At 43.6% G+C, this 16,755-nt stretch overlaps 2 protein-coding genes across 2 annotated transcripts in view; one reads left to right on the forward strand and one right to left on the reverse strand.

The window, feature by feature from the left end:
• Positions 1-1,357, reverse strand: part of EIF5B (eukaryotic translation initiation factor 5B) — a 37,099-nt gene extending 35,742 nt beyond the window's left edge. The window contains exon 1 of the mRNA XM_071745544.1: positions 1,213-1,357. Within this exon, the coding sequence (XP_071601645.1) occupies positions 1,213-1,247 (35 nt within the window). The 5' untranslated portion in view covers positions 1,248-1,357. The remainder of the gene's footprint in view (positions 1-1,212) is intronic.
• Positions 1,358-3,050: 1,693 nt separating this feature from the next.
• TXNDC9 (thioredoxin domain containing 9) lies at positions 3,051-13,972 on the forward strand. Its single transcript, XM_071746209.1, has 5 exons — positions 3,051-3,185; positions 4,954-5,170; positions 7,888-8,006; positions 9,889-10,143; positions 12,445-13,972. Exons 2-5 carry the CDS (start codon positions 4,982-4,984, stop codon positions 12,560-12,562), a joined length of 681 nt encoding a protein of 226 aa, XP_071602310.1. The 5' UTR covers positions 3,051-3,185; positions 4,954-4,981; the 3' UTR covers positions 12,563-13,972.
• Positions 13,973-16,755: the final 2,783 nt, after the last annotated feature.

A 16,755-nucleotide genomic window follows, 5' to 3' on the forward strand; every position in this document is an offset into this window, starting at 1 on the left:
GGTAACAAACCTACCTCACTAACACCAACTTCCAAATGCAATATACATATAGGTAGCACACACTGCTTACAGATGAGATTACATTTTGTGAAATAGCCTTCATAGGGAGCACTTTCATAGAAGAAACTCTTAATGACTCAAAAAGGGTAGACAAAATGAGCGGTCAAGGTAAGGAAGAAAAGTCACAGTGTTTCCAGTTCACATTTTAAGACAGCAGTTTTCAAATTAACTCTTTGACAGTATTAACAAATAAAAGCACTCTCCAAATTTATTTCATCTGTGTGTTCATTATTTTATAGTGATGTGTAACAATAGTAGTGTACATCCACGCAGCAGTAATTAGTCACTGTTCTGTATGGTTAATATAATCACTCTTCTAAGAATTTCTTACCCAAAAAAAAAAAGTTCACTGACAGGACAGAGTCCAGGACACATAAGCACAAAAGGGATCCTTTCATCCTGCAGTAACTAAAATATCTAACATTTGCACTTATTAAATGTGCACAAGACACCTACTTATACCATGATATATGGTACTGTCTCAAATTCAAAATAATTTTTAAAAAAACAAACAAACAAACAAAAAAAGAGGCACAAAACCTCCACTTGATTCGCCACAATAGAACGAAGAAGCTATTTTTAGCTGACAACCGAGACCTGCGCTCACAACCAGCGACACTCGGCCACTGCCTACTCCCGGACAAACACCCCCGAGAACCCGGGCGAGTCTCAGAGAGGAACCTTTCAGAGGGAACGCAAAGACGGCGGCAGCAACGCAGCCGCTCCGGCCCGTACGGCCGAGTTTCTGCTGCCGATACCAGCCCCGGCGGCCGCCGGCCTCCCCCCACCGCACCGCAGCCCGCGGGACACTGAGCCGCCCCCCGCGGCCGCCGTCTCCTCGGGCCTCCAGCACCGGCCGGGCCCTGCACGCACAGCCGGTGCCGCTCTCCCGGGCGAGGGGCACGACCGGGCCTTCCGCCCCACCGCCACCCGGCCAACAGCCGCCGAGCCGAGCCGAGCCGGGCCGGGCCAGGCCGGGCCGGGCCTGGCGAGCCTCGCCTGCTCCGACGAGGCCGCGAGCCCCGGGCAGGGCCTGACTCAGCGCCGCGGCACCGGCGCTCGCCGCTGCTGTCGGCAGCCCGGGGAAGGTGGGGAAGAGAAGGAGACGGGAGTGTTAGGAGGAAGAGGAGGAGGAGGCAGCGGCCGCCCTACCTGTCCTCGCTCTTGTTCTTCTGCTTCTTGCCCATGGCGGCGGCCCCGGCGCTCTCTCACCCCTCCCCGCCGACACCCGCCCGCCCGCGCGCAGCCCCGCGCATATGGGATCAGCCGCCCCTACCGCCCGCCCCGCCGCGCGCCGCGCACGCGCCCGCCCGGCCCCGCCCCCACCCTCCGCGCCGGCACGCGACGAGCAGGCGAGAGCCGGCTCAAGGGAGCGCCTTCACCGGGCGCTAGCGCCCCCTGCCGGCCGGAGGGTAGAGGATGCAGGCGGTGCAGGGCGAGAAAGGAAGGGACCGAAGGAGCAGCGGCGGCTCCGTTGGCGGGGACGCGGCTGCTCTCGGCGGGGGAGGGGGGGGGAGGAAGGATGTTCCAGCCACCGGCTGCTTGAAACGCGGTTTGTTTACGTCTGTTTGGTCCTCGGCGTCCTAAGTTCTGCATCCCTCTCCCCCCCTCCAAGAAGCCTTCGCGGCGCAGCGATCTCTCAGAGGAGAGACCGGGCGGTCACCGCTGCTGCGGGGCGGGGGAAGTGGGCCCTGAGCTCACGGGAATACGGCGAGAAGTGCTGCTCGTTACGGCAGAGGGGCCCTCAGGTGCAACCCCATCTCCTTCTGGCCGCATTTCTCAAGAGCAAAGCAAACTGGACCTGAGCAAACAGCCGGTGCAGACATCACGCCGGTTCATGTGCTTTGTTTGTGAGCTGCACCTTTGCTGCTGCTGTCACCCCCCGGTGCAGAAACTCCTCTTGCGGCCATGAGCAAGCCTCGCGGTTCTCTTCATCTTTCAGCTGCAGGATCCCCACCTCCATCTTGCTTCAACCCCCTACAGCCCCCCCCTCCCAACTTTTCTACCCTTACACAGCTACAACTCCTTATCAGCTTCTCCCCCTCAGGCTCCCAGCGGGCTGCAGATAAGGCCAAGAGTTTATCTCCCCTCCCCACCTTCCCTCATCAGCGTACTTCAGAACGGACGCGTCAGATTTCCAAGAAACAAGAAATCAGAACACTTGTGGTTTTTTGTTTTGTTTTGGGGTTTTTTTGTTTTGTTTTGTTTTTTTTTTAAAACCCACACTTTAATATCCCGTTATTTAAAGCTTTAGATCTTTTTAGCGCTCTCGCAAGAGGTACCAGGAGACGACAAGCCCCCGGCTACTCCATCACCGCCGTCTCTCAGCCCCGCCTGCCCTCGCCGTGGCTCCGCGCGGGCCGCCCTTACCTCACGGCATCGCCCCGCGGCTCCCGGCCGTTACGCGCCCGCCGCGCCCCGGCTCCCTGCGGGAGCTCGGCCTCACACGCCCAACCCCGAGAAGGAGTCCCCCCAGAAGAGGGGGCGGCGTGTTCCTCCAGCCCCCGCCGGCAGCCTGGCCCGGCAGCCGCAACAACCGCCCGACCCGCGGCTGTGCCACACCGAGGGATGGGCCGTGGGGAGGGGGGTTATAGGCTGCGCCCCCCTTTCGCGGACAAGCCCCGCCCAGAGTGGCGCGGCGGCGGGGACGCCTCCGTTGGGCGTGTCAGGGGAGAGAAAGGCGGAGAAAGGCGGCGGTTGCTACGGAAACGGGACGTGGGTGGGTGGGCAGCACCTCCCGGCAGAGGTAGCACCCCGAGGGGTGGAGCTGCGAGACGGGGAAGGGGGAGGTCGCGGGTGGGATCCACCCACACCACGCACATCCCTCCTTCTCCCCTTCCTTCCCTCTCTCCACACGCACCCACTCCTCCGCGGGCCGCTCCCGGGCTCGGTGACACCCACAGCGGCGCGGTGTCGGCGCGCTGTGCGCAGGGCTGCCGCGGGGACGCGCCCGCCGCCCCGGCCAATGAGGGAGCGCTGCGTGCGTTCGTGCGTGCGCGCGCACCCGGTAGGCGTCGCCGCCGCCGCGCCCCGGGCTCTCGCGAGAGCAGCGCAGACGGGGCGCTACCGGCGGGGCGGGGAGGGAAGGGGAGGGAAGAGGCGCGGAGAGGCGGCGGCAAAGAGGGGTGAGTGGGGTTTGTGTGCGTCAGTGCTTCGGGTGTTTGGGGTAGGGGGCGGCGGGGCCGGCGGGGCCGGTACCGCGGCCGAGAGGTGGCTGAGGCTTTCCCCGGAGAGCTCGTTAGGAGCTGGGCGGGCGGGCGGACGTTGTCTGTAACGGCCCCCACATATTGTCCCGTCGTGTGCCGCCCCCCTTGACCCTCGGCCCCACTGCCGGCGGTCCCGGCCGGGGCCCTGGCGCCCCTCCCCAGCGGAACGGGCTGGAGCGTTGCCCGTCGGTAGTGCCGAGTCCTCCGGGAGCGGGCCTCGGTCGCAGGCCGGCTGCTGCGGAGGGATCGCTCGTTAGCAGCCAGGCTTCCGCGGCTTGGAGAGCCGGCAGCCCTCTGGTGACTCCCGGCCGTGCTGGAAACTGGCTGGGGTTGAGTTTATTTGCTTTGCTTCTTGTTCGCTCGGAGGACAAGCCTCTCTTTGTCCCCTCTGAGCAAGGTTCGCTCCCTCTCCTCAAGAGCTGGTGGCCTCTGGTCGGCACTCCAGCAGGGTTCCTGTTTCCTCGGGAACACCAGAAGGGGGGATAGGAAGCACTAACTTTGTAGTTTGCAGCTTCAGGGAGAAGGACTCAAGAGGAGGTGCTGCAGGTCAGAGCCTGCCTGGGACTCCTGTGTGGGAGCAGGCTCAGCACTGCTGATGTTGCATTACACTTGGAATGCTGCCGGGATGTTGGTACTTTGCCCATCGCTACTTAAAATGCTTTCTGGTCCCTGCATGCAGGGTGTTCACAGAGCCAAGGGCACCAGGAGTTTGGCTGTCTTGAATGAAATACAACCAAGAGTACTCTGGAACTCAAATTCAGCTCATCAAATCTGTGGCCTGCAGGCTGAGAATTTAATTCGGGTGACTGTGTACTGTCGTCATTTCAAAGCTGTCACTTGTTACAGTAATCGCTTTTTGTAGCATAAATTTATAGGGGAGAAAATCAATTAGGTTGGCTCAGCTTTTCATGTACCCCAGTCTTAGTATTTCTTGTCTTTTTAACTCTTTGGGCAGGGGGGAATGTGGCAGAAAATTAGTTTAGCCATGTTTCTTCACACAGCAATTAGGGAGTGGTTGTTGTTGGTTTTATTTTTTAAAAAAATCCTTTTACTTGCAGCCACTAGGGTGTTTGCAGTAACAGTTTTCTGGTACTAATTCAAAAAGTGTAATTGCCTAAAGCATTTGCTGTTGAGTGCCATGTCTGCCTTTTAGCTAAGGAGAGGCGTGTGGATTGAGATTTAAATATGTTGATAGACACCAGGTACCTAAAGTAATTATGCTTAAACTACTGGCATAAACTTATATACTGAGCATTGCTTAGACACATTCTGAGACATTTTACGCCTCCTCCCAGCAGCTTGGAGCTTGCTGGTTGCATCTTCTGGTTTCAGCATATTTATTACAAGTATGTAGATCTGGTTCAGGGTGGGTGTTCTTTTAGAACAGGTGAATTTTCTTCTTTATATTGACTAGTAATTTCAGATTCATGTGCATTTTGAACAGCTGGCTTTGGGACTGAGAGAATAGGACTTGACTGGCATCTTTGTTGCCATCTTTGTTCAATATGAAAATATTCTCCAAAAGTGGCTGCAATATAGAAAAGAGCTATCTGTTTGTTATCTTCAGATAGCATAGCATTTTGTTTCTCTGCAGTGTGAACTGCAAGTCAGAGAGGTCAGACCTATAGTTAGTAAAATCATAGAGTAATTGTATAAATGGTAATTCCATGTATTGCTATTTCTGCAGCTCTGAAGAGATCACATTCTAGTTAAAGATGGCTGCTGATACCTCTGTTGAAATACTTCAGAAAGTTCTGGAGAATGAAATACTTCAGACTGCCAAGGTTGTGGAAGAGCATCTGGATGCTGAAATGCAGAAGCTGGACCAAATGGATGAAGATGAATTGGAATGCCTTAAACAAAGAAGACTTGAGGCACTAAAAAAGGCCCAGCAGCAGAAACAGGTAATTCCTGTAGGCTCTTGAGGTGTACAGAATAACATGCTTTTTTTCAAATCCTAGGGAAATTGTATATGTGAACTAAGTGTTTTGGGGTTGTTTGTTTTGGTTTTCTTCTCCCCTTTCTGTACTTAATAATTTTACATTATGCAGGAAAGCAAGGGACTGTCCATGTGTATGCTTTGTGTTTTTTAACAGAAGGAGAGAAGAACCTTGGTGCTTACAGTTAAGGATAGGATAAGGAGACTGATAAAAAGGCTTGAGTGTGTCTGTGTTGCCTAAACATTGTCTTATAGGCAACCTAGTTATGAGCTTTTAGGCTCCTTAACCTTCTGAATTCTGGAGATTGTTACTTATGGCATGCTCTTCTCTTAAGGCATTTAGTAGAATAACAGTACAGAGTCTTGACTTGGTTCTGAGGTGGAATTATTTATCCCACTCTCCTTCTGACCTAATGAAATGTTGTCTTTGTATGACTGCTCATTTCTTCTTGTAGGAAAGAAATTCTGCTTTGGCCTCTGATGCCTCATGCTAAATTGTGGTCTTTATGCTTTCCAAAAAGTGTTTTTGAGCCTAGTTCTCACCAAAGGTTTGGTAACATATGGTGTGAGAACTGATTTTTTTAATAGGGAAGCCATAGGTTTCGTAGCTTTTTCCACCTAAGCAAAAGAAATAGGATGAGCTGTGGGAGAGGTGACTGGGTTGATGCTCTGGCTGTGGTGGAACTCATAAAAGCTAGTGCCATTCTTTGAAATAGGATGTTTCAAATGTCATGGCATGGATGGAATGCTGGAAGACAGGCAGTGTTTCTGGATTTGATTCTCTACACAGAATTAGAGAAAGTGGCACACTATTTGCTTATCTTCAGAAAGTGCCATTTATATTTGATTCCATTGATTTTCTTTTTCAGAAGTCATAATGCTTGGATGAGAACATGTGGTAGTTCAGTGAATACTTGTCAGTTGATCTTAAGTCACTGTCCTCATGTATTTGCAAATGCAAATTTGAAGTAGGATACTAGTCAGCAAAAGGAGTGTACTGCCATGCTATTCTGAAATAGAATTGTGCAGAGGGAATTAATGCATACTCACTGTTGAAGGATAGGCCACTTCTTGATTTGTAATCGTGATGACTACTTCATGTGTTCATACTTCTATGACTTTTTAGTGGGTACAATGTCCAGAAAATTCTTTGTTCTATCCTAATTTAGCTTACAGGATATTTTTGGCTTGCTTGGAAACTTTTTTTTTTCCTTCGGTCTTCTCAGATAAAACTGCAAGACCAAGAACAGTCATGTATTTAATTATCTTTTTTCCCCCTACTGCAAACGTAAAGCTTTGTGACAAGTTCTGTCACACTATACTACTTCAACCTTTTGGCTTAATCTGTACTTGTTCTAATATCCTACAATTAACTTTCAGTGCTATAGAAGCTGGGTATTTTCTTAAGGTGCATAAGTTGAAAGTCTACAAAATAAGCTTTCTGTAAAATGTATTTGCACACTTAAATCAGGCAGGCTTTGAAATTGCCTGTAAATTTTAGCTTATTAAATTTTGTTTCCCCATCCGTTTTGTGCCTAATGGTACACATGTGTTTTATCAATGGTTTCCTGGGTAGCAAGATACCTTTAGTGTATATTTTATAGATAAGCATAATCTATTGCAGAAAGGCTTTTTTTCTCTTTTATAAGAGAAGGAAAAATTAGGGAAAAAATTAATATATGTAATTATTTGAATAATTGGAAGTTAAGTGTGAAAAAAAACCAACAAAATATTTTAAAGAGAATAGCCCAGCCTGTCAATTAGCAGTTTTCAAATGCTGAGAATTTTCTGTTGTTAGTGTTCTCTTTGAAGTAGCTTGGTCTTACTGAGGGGCTGTACTGCAGAAGTTTATGCAGCTCTGTGCAAGAGTTGCATTTCATAGAATCACAGAATGGTTTGGGTTGGAAGGGATCTTAAAGATCACCTAGTTCCAACCTCCTTTCCTTTGGCAGGGACACCTCCTACCAGCCCAGGTTACTCAAAGCCCCATCCAACCTGGACTTTGAATGCTTCTAGTGAGGAACCAGGGACAGCTTCTCCAGGCAACCCATGCCAGTGTCTCACCACCCTCATAGTGATGACTTTCTTCCTAACATCCAATCTAAATCTACCCTCTTTCAGTTTAAAACCATTACCCTTTGTCCTAACATTTACATTCCCTTGTAAAAAGTCCCTCCCCAGCTTTCCTGCAGTCCCCCTTCAAGTACTGGTTGGCTGCTATAAGGTTTCCTTGAAGCCTTTTCTTATCTGGGCTGAGCAACCCCAACTTTCTCAGCCTGTCCTCATAGAAAAGGTGCTCCAGCCCTCTCATCATCTTCGTGGCCACCTCCTCTGGACTCACTCCAACAGCTCCATGTCCTTCTTGTGTTGGGAGCTCCAGAACTGGACACAGTACTCCAAGTGGGTTCTCATGAGAGTGGGTTCTCATGAGAGTCTCCATTTCCAAATAAGTAAGGTAGCCTATCTGTTGTTGAGAAGAAACAATCCAAAAGTATTGTCAAGCCTAGTGGCATTTACATAGCTTCAAAACAGAACTAAAGGAGGGAAGTAATTGTTTTCTCCTTTACTGTATGAAATGTGTTTCCCCTGCAAGCTTCCTATATTTTTTTCCTAAAAGCATGTGTCACAGGTGCAGGACTAATAAAATCTATACTAATTATTTCCTTTTATGTTTTTCAAAAGGAGTGGCTTTCAAAAGGACATGGAGAATACAGAGAAGTCCCAAGTGAAAGAGACTTTTTCCAAGAAGTCAAAGAGAGTAAAAATGTGGTTTGCCATTTCTATAGAGATACAACGTTCAGGTACAGTAAATAAGCTATAATCAAGAAACCTTTTTTTATAGACATCTACAAAACCCAGACATTTTCTTTTGTTCTTTCAAATCCCACAAATAATCAGGCATATTACAAGTATGCAAATTCATTAATTTTCCAAATTTCACTCCCTTTTCAAGATACTTGATTTTTTAAAAAATATTTTCCATTCCAGTTAATCTGCATGTCATTTGAAGACAATATTCCCTTACAAAGCTGATTAGAATATAAAGGCATAGCTTGTTTGACAGTATTTGAGAGAGTCCTGTTTTTCTCTATTGATTTAGTTTGAGGAACCCAGGTCTGTAAATAAAGTGTCCGTACAGAAGCAGCATTTCAAAAAGATGGCTTTGGTTATTCCAGACAGAGATATTCTGGCAAACTAAAGTGAAAATACAGATTACTTGTTTAGGCATCTTCAGGATTCAGCCTTTTACTTTGAAAGGATCTGCGTAATTGCAGCTGCGTTCCCTTTGTGTCTGTCTTTGCTTACCCTTGAAAAATGTCATAATCACAACCTAGATCTGAGAAAATGTCCTGACTGAGAAGAGAAATTAAAATAAGATCTCCCACTTTCTTGCAAGAATTTCAGGAGTTCTGGGTTGTTGGCTGTTTCTTGGTGGTTCTGTCTGGATCTGTTGACATGCAGTTGCAAATTAGAGTTGTTTGTTTCAGGAGGAGCTGGTTGCACTGCTTTGCTTGATAAATTAGGTCATGTGTCCTTCCCAAGATGTTATGTGCTTTCTAATTTATTTCAGCTTATAGCTGAAACAGCTGCAATGTGAGAAACTGAAAGAGGTCAGAGTTGAATTGTGCAGGGAGGTACCTCCATCCTACGTTTTCCAAGATAAATGGTTAAGTTGCAGAAATACCTGAAGCAGGTGTATTTGGCTAGCTTTTACTCAGTAAGTTGAAAGACTGTCTCTGCACACAAAGTAGCTTTAAACAGGTTTGGGTTGTTTGTTTCCTGAACCAACAGTGCAGATTCAGACAGGAGAATGAACTGTCTCTGAATTTCTTTGTAAAATGTGTCACACTGACAGCCAGCTTGAAGCTAGTGTGTCAGGTTTTCAAGCTGCAGTACCAAGTTGCTTTCATCCTTGCCCACTCCAACATCTTAAACTGTTTGGCTCTGCTTTTGATTTAAAGGAGTCACATCAGAGTTCATGCAGCTAAGCATGAAGAAGACAATCAAGAAAGCTGAGATGGCAGGTGACAAGTCTGCAAATCTCTGCCATCTGACAAGTATTTTGAGCTGTTCATGTTACTGTTTTTAGCTGAGAAACAATCATTGTGTGCTCACTTCTGTTTCTTTCAACAGAAAAGTGAAATATTTTTGCCTGTAGCACTACTGAAGCAGTCTGTAAATCACTTCCCCCCCACCCTGTACAGTGGGTTACTGCATCTTCAGTTGTGGAGGTAGTGACTAAAAAAAAAACCCTAATGTGTAACATGTTGAGAGTACTTTTCTGAAGATGTGAAGTACATCATAGAGAACTTTTTCCTGCTGACAGGCAGTGAAACTAAAGCAGGAAGAATAGAAGTCAGAAGGAAATTTCATCAATAATTGCTGGCATCAAGAAATGAGAGAGGCTTTCAGGTGTATGTGGGAGTAATTAAGAGTAAATTAGAGAAATGAATGGTGCACTGTGCAATAAAGGTACTCCAGGCTGTTACTCAATTAGGCATTAAATCCAGCTACCTTTAAAACACAGTTTCTCTTGAAATTAAATTAATTACAAAAGTAATATCTGAGGAATTAACATCATAGATAGAACTAGTTCTTTCCCATTATTTTTAAAGTTTCTCTAAAACATGTAATCTTGAGCTTACTGATTTTAACACTTCAAATATTTGTTTTTTTTCACAGGTGCCAAATAATGGACAAACATTTAGCTGTGTTGGCAAAAAAGCATGTTGAGACAAAGTTCTTGAAACTAAATGCTGAAAAAGCTCCTTTCTTATGTGAGAGACTGCGCATCAAAGTAATTCCCACACTAGCACTACTAAAAGATGGAAAAACACAAGACTATGTTGTGGGCTTTACTGACCTCGGTAACACTGATGACTTCACTACAGAGACCTTAGAATGGAGATTAGGCTGTGCAGATGTAATTAATTATAGGTAATTAATTGCTTTGTCATTGTTTGTTTGTTTGTTTCCCCGATACACAGTGCGAAGAAAACACGCTTGCAGGCACAAGAATCTGTAAATTTTGATCTGTAACTTTGATAATGTTGAGTGTTTAAGCCACCCAAGAGTTTAATCCAGTTATTTAATCTACAGACTTTGGCAAGGGAAAGAAGAGAGTGTATTTTTGGCAAAGTTTTGTGCTCACTTAATGTAATGAGCATTACATTGTCCTTTTTGTACAGTAACAAAAATGGAGTTCTTGCCACAAGGTGCATCACACACAAGGTGACACAAGCTGTGCTGCTTTGTTACATCCTCTGAGTGCCATGCATCTAATGTAATCCTTTATAAATCAGCTATGGATGGTCAGATGTCAAAGTGGCAATTCAGTAAAGTTTGAGCATTTGTAATCACTTCAGAGAAGACTCAGTCATCCTTAAGCTGCATGCTAGTCTGTATTACATGAATCTTTTTTTCCCAGTGAATATCACAGAAAGTGAAAATAAGTTGTACAAGTACAAATAAATTCTTTGTGTAGCAGTAAAATACAATTATAAGTCCCACATTTAGGTCTATGGGATAGAAGGCAGTAGAAGGTGACTAACACCACAATAACCTAACCTTACAGGAGAATCTTTACCAGAACTTTGTTTTGTTTTCCAGTGTGGCTAAAATGTCATCTTTATCTTTTTAGATTAATTTTCTTCTTTTGTTTTAAATGTCTTTGGCTTTTTTTTTTTTTTTTTGTATATTTCATTATCAGGATTTATTTCGGTATTCATTTTCCAAATCTTTGCAAGAAGTACTGTTGTACCTCAAAGGCAAAAAAGCTACTGTTTAATTTAATTTAGTAGCTGTTGAACTTTGGATTAAATGACTGAAATGAAAAATTATAATTAAAAACAAGTGGTAATACCCAGTTCACTAGCAATCAAATACACACAGGAGTCAAAGACAGCAACAGGCTTTTATGGGAGAAATCTCTCAGTGGAGTTATACCAAGCTGCACTGAATTTGCAAAGTTTTAGTACATTGGCTTAGGGCATAATTGTGCTTGCTTCTCAAATGCACTTGTACTGTGCATTCTGCTCTTAGCTCCTTGTAAAGTGTGGGAGTTTTTTCATTCTTTGTTCATTCTCAGATCCTGAGTTTGATAACTCTGACTTTGCAAAGTGAGCCATAGTATCTGCGTAGCCCAGGAGACCCATTCCAGGAGACATCCATTTATGTACAAGTATTGCATTGCCACATGGTTCTCAATGTAATGTCCCACTCTCTATAGTTCCTGAAAGTATTCTTCCTCAGAGCTTAGAAACAGAGCCTTTTCCTTCAACCTGTGGGGTAGCAGATTAGTGAAAGGCTGTACCAGTTTGAGGGGAACAACTGATCAGGTCACATTGTTTGACCAAAATAAGGATTCAAGCTGTGTGTTCGCTTGTTACTGACATGTAATTAACAAGTAATCAGTGAATTGTACATTTAAGATAGGTACCAGCCAAATATTAGTACCTACAAATCTCTAAGCACCCTTCTACAGTTATTTCCAGAAGGTTCTAGTTGCTCACTGACACTTCAGTGCAGACCCATCACAAGTCATGTGAGTGAGAACGTGCACACTTTTTCAGAGCAAGAGGAGGAGATTGCTTTCTGTGTGCACCCATGCTCTAGGAGATGAGGGTGCTCCAGCTTTATGTGAACTTCTGTTGTTCCCAAACACCCATGGCCCCACAGGATGGTGACAAAACTCCCACAGGGCCACACACACTTCACTAGCTGGAGTGCAGTATCTGGTGGGGAAGCTGCTCTGTCTGGCCTAGGCAGAGGTAGTACCAGGTGACTTCTGACAGTACAGAACCCAGATTTGTCTCATCTGTTTCTCCTCTGAAGTCCCTGCTACAAAATTTTAGTTTCTTTTATACTTCTAGCTCCTCACATGCTTTAGGAAGTCTTTCTCTAATTCCCTGAACAATTTGTCAATTTGTTCAGTTTGACAAATGGTTGTCTTTAGCATGATCAGTTTGCAGCAAAAGCCCTTTCAGACAGATTTTTAGGTTTGATTTGTTTTGTTTTAATACTCACAGGTTTTACACTCACACTCCTGTCTTCACTACATTTAGTTAGCCAGGCCATTTTGTGCAGGGTGACCAACACCACAGTGCTGTGTAGGGGGGCTTTAGGGAGTAGGGGTTGTCTTCTCTTATAATGCTCTTTGAAGAAACAGGTGATTAGAGATGCTTCTCACTTTCTGCATTAATACAGCTTTAATCAACATGTCTTACTTTCTTCTTCCAGTGGAAATTTGATGGACCCACCTTTTCAAAGTCAGAAGAAATTTGGAACCACCTTTACGAAGCTGGATAAGAAAACTATCAGAGGAAAGAAATACGACTCAGATTCTGATGATGACTAGAGGAACAGATAAATGCATTTGTAAATCATCTTTTGTTTATGCTTGGTACATTTCTAAGGATGTTTTTTATAAATCTTACTGCTTTTCATTACATCTGCATATAACACTCATTTTTCTATACAGTTTTATACAACTGAGTCAAAGCAGAAAAAAGTTAGGGTTCAGTTTGTTTTTTTTATTTCTTTTAGAAGTTATTTTTAATTCAAAAATCTGAGCCTGTCTAACTAAATAACATAGCAGACGATGAACTTTGTGTTAAGTGTAAGGTTAAGAGGTGTTTTGAAATAAGTGTTAGAAACAATTGTACCAAGTCAGACCAAAGGTCCCTCTGGCCCAGCATCCAGTCACAATGGCTAAAAGCAGATGCACAAGGAAGAGTGAAAACAGACTGAGCATATAACAGTGCTTTCTGAGAATACACTGTAAGAAAAAAAAGTGACTCAGGGAACTCTGTATATGAGAGCATTTGCTGGTTAAAAAAAATCTCTAAATCCCACAGTGTTGTAGCATCCACATCATTTGGCAGGGAGTTCACAGTTTAACTATGTTGTGTGCAGAACTATATTGTTTTCCTTGAATCTGATAGTTCTAGGGTTTTTTTATAGTTTATTAAAGGAGTTGATAGGCACTTGTGAAAGATTTTTCCTTATCATTTCCTCCTCCAGTTGTCTTTTAAAATATATTATTCCTTATATTATCAGTAAAGCACCACAAAATTACTATAAAAGGAATTGTGCATTTTGAACAATGATTGCTTATGTTATGGTGCCATATCATGATACTTAATAAGTTAACTACATTGCACTATAAGTTGTAAAAAAGGTGTAACTTCTGTGAATTCTGCAATAGATGGTCAAGAAAAATGCCCTTTTACCATCTCTGTATGCTGCATGTTAAAGCTGATACAGCAGGTAATTGCACACAGCAACAAGGGTATTGAAAACGGCCTTGTTCTTGGGTGTTTATGATTCTGTAGTTTTGAATGTGTGGTTTTTATAGCAGATGGTTTGTACAAGAGAGTAGAATAGACACGTATTTGGGAGAAACCTTGATCCATTAAGTTTAGATATAGCACTGTGTACTGTTCTTCAATAATGAACACAATTTTCAAGGGAGATCTTCCTTGGATCTCAATGTAAAATTTCTGGCTAGGTGAGGAGTTGATGAAGTATCTTTTCATTTAAAAAAAAAAAAAAAAAAAAAAGTTTGATGTGTGCTGAAGGACTCTTTTGAGGTGGTACTTTGAATCCAGATTCAGTTGGTCTAAAAAGCAGTGAAGTGGATCAAGTCAGTCTTGCTGCTTTTTAATGGAGAACACTTTTGGGCCAGCCCAGCAATACATCTCTAAGTTCTAAAAAATATATTTTCTTTCTGTTCATGTACATTGAAATAAAATTATTTTCATTCTAATGTTGACTTGTGCATCCTTTCAAATAAGGTGGTATGGGTTACATTTTTTCTTTTAATAAGGCCCATCGGAAAGTTGCATGTACTCTTTTTAGACTTCTAGCAAATTGCTTACAGGTCTGTCAAACATTGCAACATCACTTCAGGAAGGCAGTCTATTTAAATTGTACACAGCTGCCCATTAATCTGCTAGAAGCATAAATTAGACTTCCCTCAAAAGCATAAATTAGACTTCCCTCAAATTGGTCCCCCTTTTAACACACAAACTCTAAATTCACTAGAGAGCACGCTTTATTTTTTTTCCATCCAGTTGCATTAAGTGTAATTTAGAAAACAGTTCTGTTTGTTCTGACAGTATTTTTTAGAGTGCCTTAGCAAGACTGATCTCGAGTCCTAATTAAGTTGATTGGGCTGTGGAAATAAAAAAACAATGTCTAATGCAGTTGCATGCTGTGTGGAAGCACACGTGGATTTGTCAGGATTCCAGCATGGTGCGTTGTTAGAGGTTATTCAGTTCCGTGTCTCAATAGCTCCATTACCAACTCAATGCAAATCCTAGTCACTGTCTGTGGTTTCTTGTCACTTTAAGCAGCTGGTTTATTTTTTTTTCTAGGTTAATCTTCAGTTTCCTTCTCTTTCATGTGACTTGTGTATGGTCACATGCATTCCAGTGCTGATACAAGGAGTTTGCATTGGAGAATATACAAGGAGAAATGCATTGTTAAAGTAAATGGGGAAATTGAGACTTTTGTACTAAGTTGAAATTTTTTTTAAAGAAGCAGCATGGTAGATGTGTCTGCTTTGAATCTTTCATGTTTGTTTTTTGTATTTTCTGCCTAGAATGAAAATTAAAATTGGCATTGAATGGTCCCCTTGGTAAGATCTCTATTCTTGATGTGCATATGAGTTTGGGATGAGCAATCCGAAAAAAATTTTATTTTGGCTGGAACTTAAGAATTCTTTAAAAATCGAAAAGTTGTCCTGGTTTGAGTAGAGCTTGGTGATTTTGCAGTTTAGATTAAATAACTAAGTATCCAGGAGGACCAGATCTGTGTCAGCAAGTCAGAAGTGTAAACAACACGGAGAACACCGACTCAAATGTCAGCTCTACAGACTTGAAAAGCAGAAAGCTTAACTTTTTCAAGAGCAATGTGGTGACAATATGGCCAGCAGAGGAGACAATGATGATATGTAATATCTAGAAAGGATGTAGGTTGCATGTAATTAACTGCTTACCACAGATTTGTGTATGTAAGGATGTGACTAAACAAGGTTCCTGAGTGGATACTAATCACAAAATGGTACCTGCTGTGGTATGTGTTAGCCATGAAAGGGCATTTGTACAATAAAGAGGTGAGAAATGTTCACATAGAACTTTTGAAGGGCTTATACATGAACTCGGTGTGTAACTCTAGTAATGATTAGTGCTTCAGACTGTGCTTGATGCTCGTATCAAATAATCATCAAATTCATGGAGACAATAATAACCAAAGAAGAGCTCTGTTGTACAGCTCTTAATGCTACATGGTTTGGACTTGACTTGTGCGATCTTCAGTTGCTGACGGTAGTGGATCAAGAGTTGGACTTGATGATCTCTGAGGCCCCTTCCAACCCAGCCAATTCTATGATTCTGTGATCCTGTGTTATGCCTGTGATGGTCTAACTTTTCAAGAAATCTACCTGTAAGTTAGGCAGTGAGTTAATATTTGGGAAGTGTTGAAGAAGTCTGGTCCCTGAAAGAGATGGTACAAGAAATCAACTGGAGGAGACAACAGCTGAGCAGTTGCTCTCAGAGGCCAGCAGGAGGTTGGGTTGCCTGCCTGCTACAGGGGGCTCTGAGGGAGGCCAACTCAAAAGGTGAATTGAGGCTTTCTAGCCCTCAGTTCCAAGTAATCCACATTGTGCTATTTTCTGTCTAGAAATTCTAAAAGGAATACTTTTCTACTGAAATTTATATAGAAAATGTGGGCTTTGAACAGCACAGCTTCTAATACAAGCCCTTTGTTTTCCAAGTGAGAATAAAGCTGAGGTCCCCAACCCAGCGTGAGGGATGCTGTTGTTTTGTTTCTCCCATAAACCCATGCAAAGAAACAAGCAAGCACAAGCTGATGCAGAAATAATGACTTTTTTGTACTTATTGCATATTCAATAGCTGTTTATTCCAGTTTTTTAAAGGAAAGTCCTGTCAGTGGTGGGTAGATCTGACTCTTTACAACAGTTGTGTGTGACAGCTTCAGGTGTGAGGTATGCACTCCAGAGTTTAAAGAAAGCTTCTCTTAAGAACTGGGAGTGGAGGGTACTTGTTCATAGAATGGTTTGGGTTGGAAGAAACCTTAAATGTCATCTAGTTCTAGCCCCCCCTTAGCCCCTTTTAAAGGATAAATAGCTAGATAAATTCTACCACATTTGAGAAAATTACTGTTATGAATGTCTACTCTGATCTTTTGTTCTTGAGTCATGCTTTGGAGCCTTCAGTGTTAAACCTGTCTGATATGATTGTGGTGATCCAAGACATATGCCCATGCCTTCTTTATCAGTTTAAGCTAACACATCAGACTGGCTAAAGTAGTAGATAAGAGACCAGAGCGTCACCCAAAAAAAGTCTTGTTCAAATTTGGTGGATTAATTCTAAGTGTGTGTATACTGAGACATATTTGTTTCTTGATGGAGAGGGAATAGTTAAGAAAACTTGCTTTCAGAGACCCCGTGAGTTGCATATTCTAAGACTTTTTTTAATTTTTTTTTTTAATTTTTTTTTTTATTTAACTATTACAGCTGGCTTCAGC

Source organism: Heliangelus exortis, chromosome 1, assembly GCF_036169615.1.
Source record: "Heliangelus exortis chromosome 1, bHelExo1.hap1, whole genome shotgun sequence".
Classification (NCBI taxonomy): Eukaryota; Metazoa; Chordata; class Aves; order Apodiformes; family Trochilidae; genus Heliangelus; species Heliangelus exortis.

What these genes read in the sequence shown, in the direction of transcription:
- TXNDC9 (XM_071746209.1), top strand. Translation starts at nt 4,982, where the DNA reads ATGGCTGCTGATACCTCTGTTGAAATACTTCAGAAAGTTCTGGAGAAT. An exon ending in TATAGAGATACAACGTTCAG is followed by an intron (nt 8,007 to 9,888) that starts GTACAGTAAATA and finishes TTTTTTTCACAG; the next exon opens with GTGCCAAATAATGGACAAAC. An exon ending in GCAGATGTAATTAATTATAG is followed by an intron (nt 10,144 to 12,444) that starts GTAATTAATTGC and finishes TTCTTCTTCCAG; the next exon opens with TGGAAATTTGATGGACCCAC.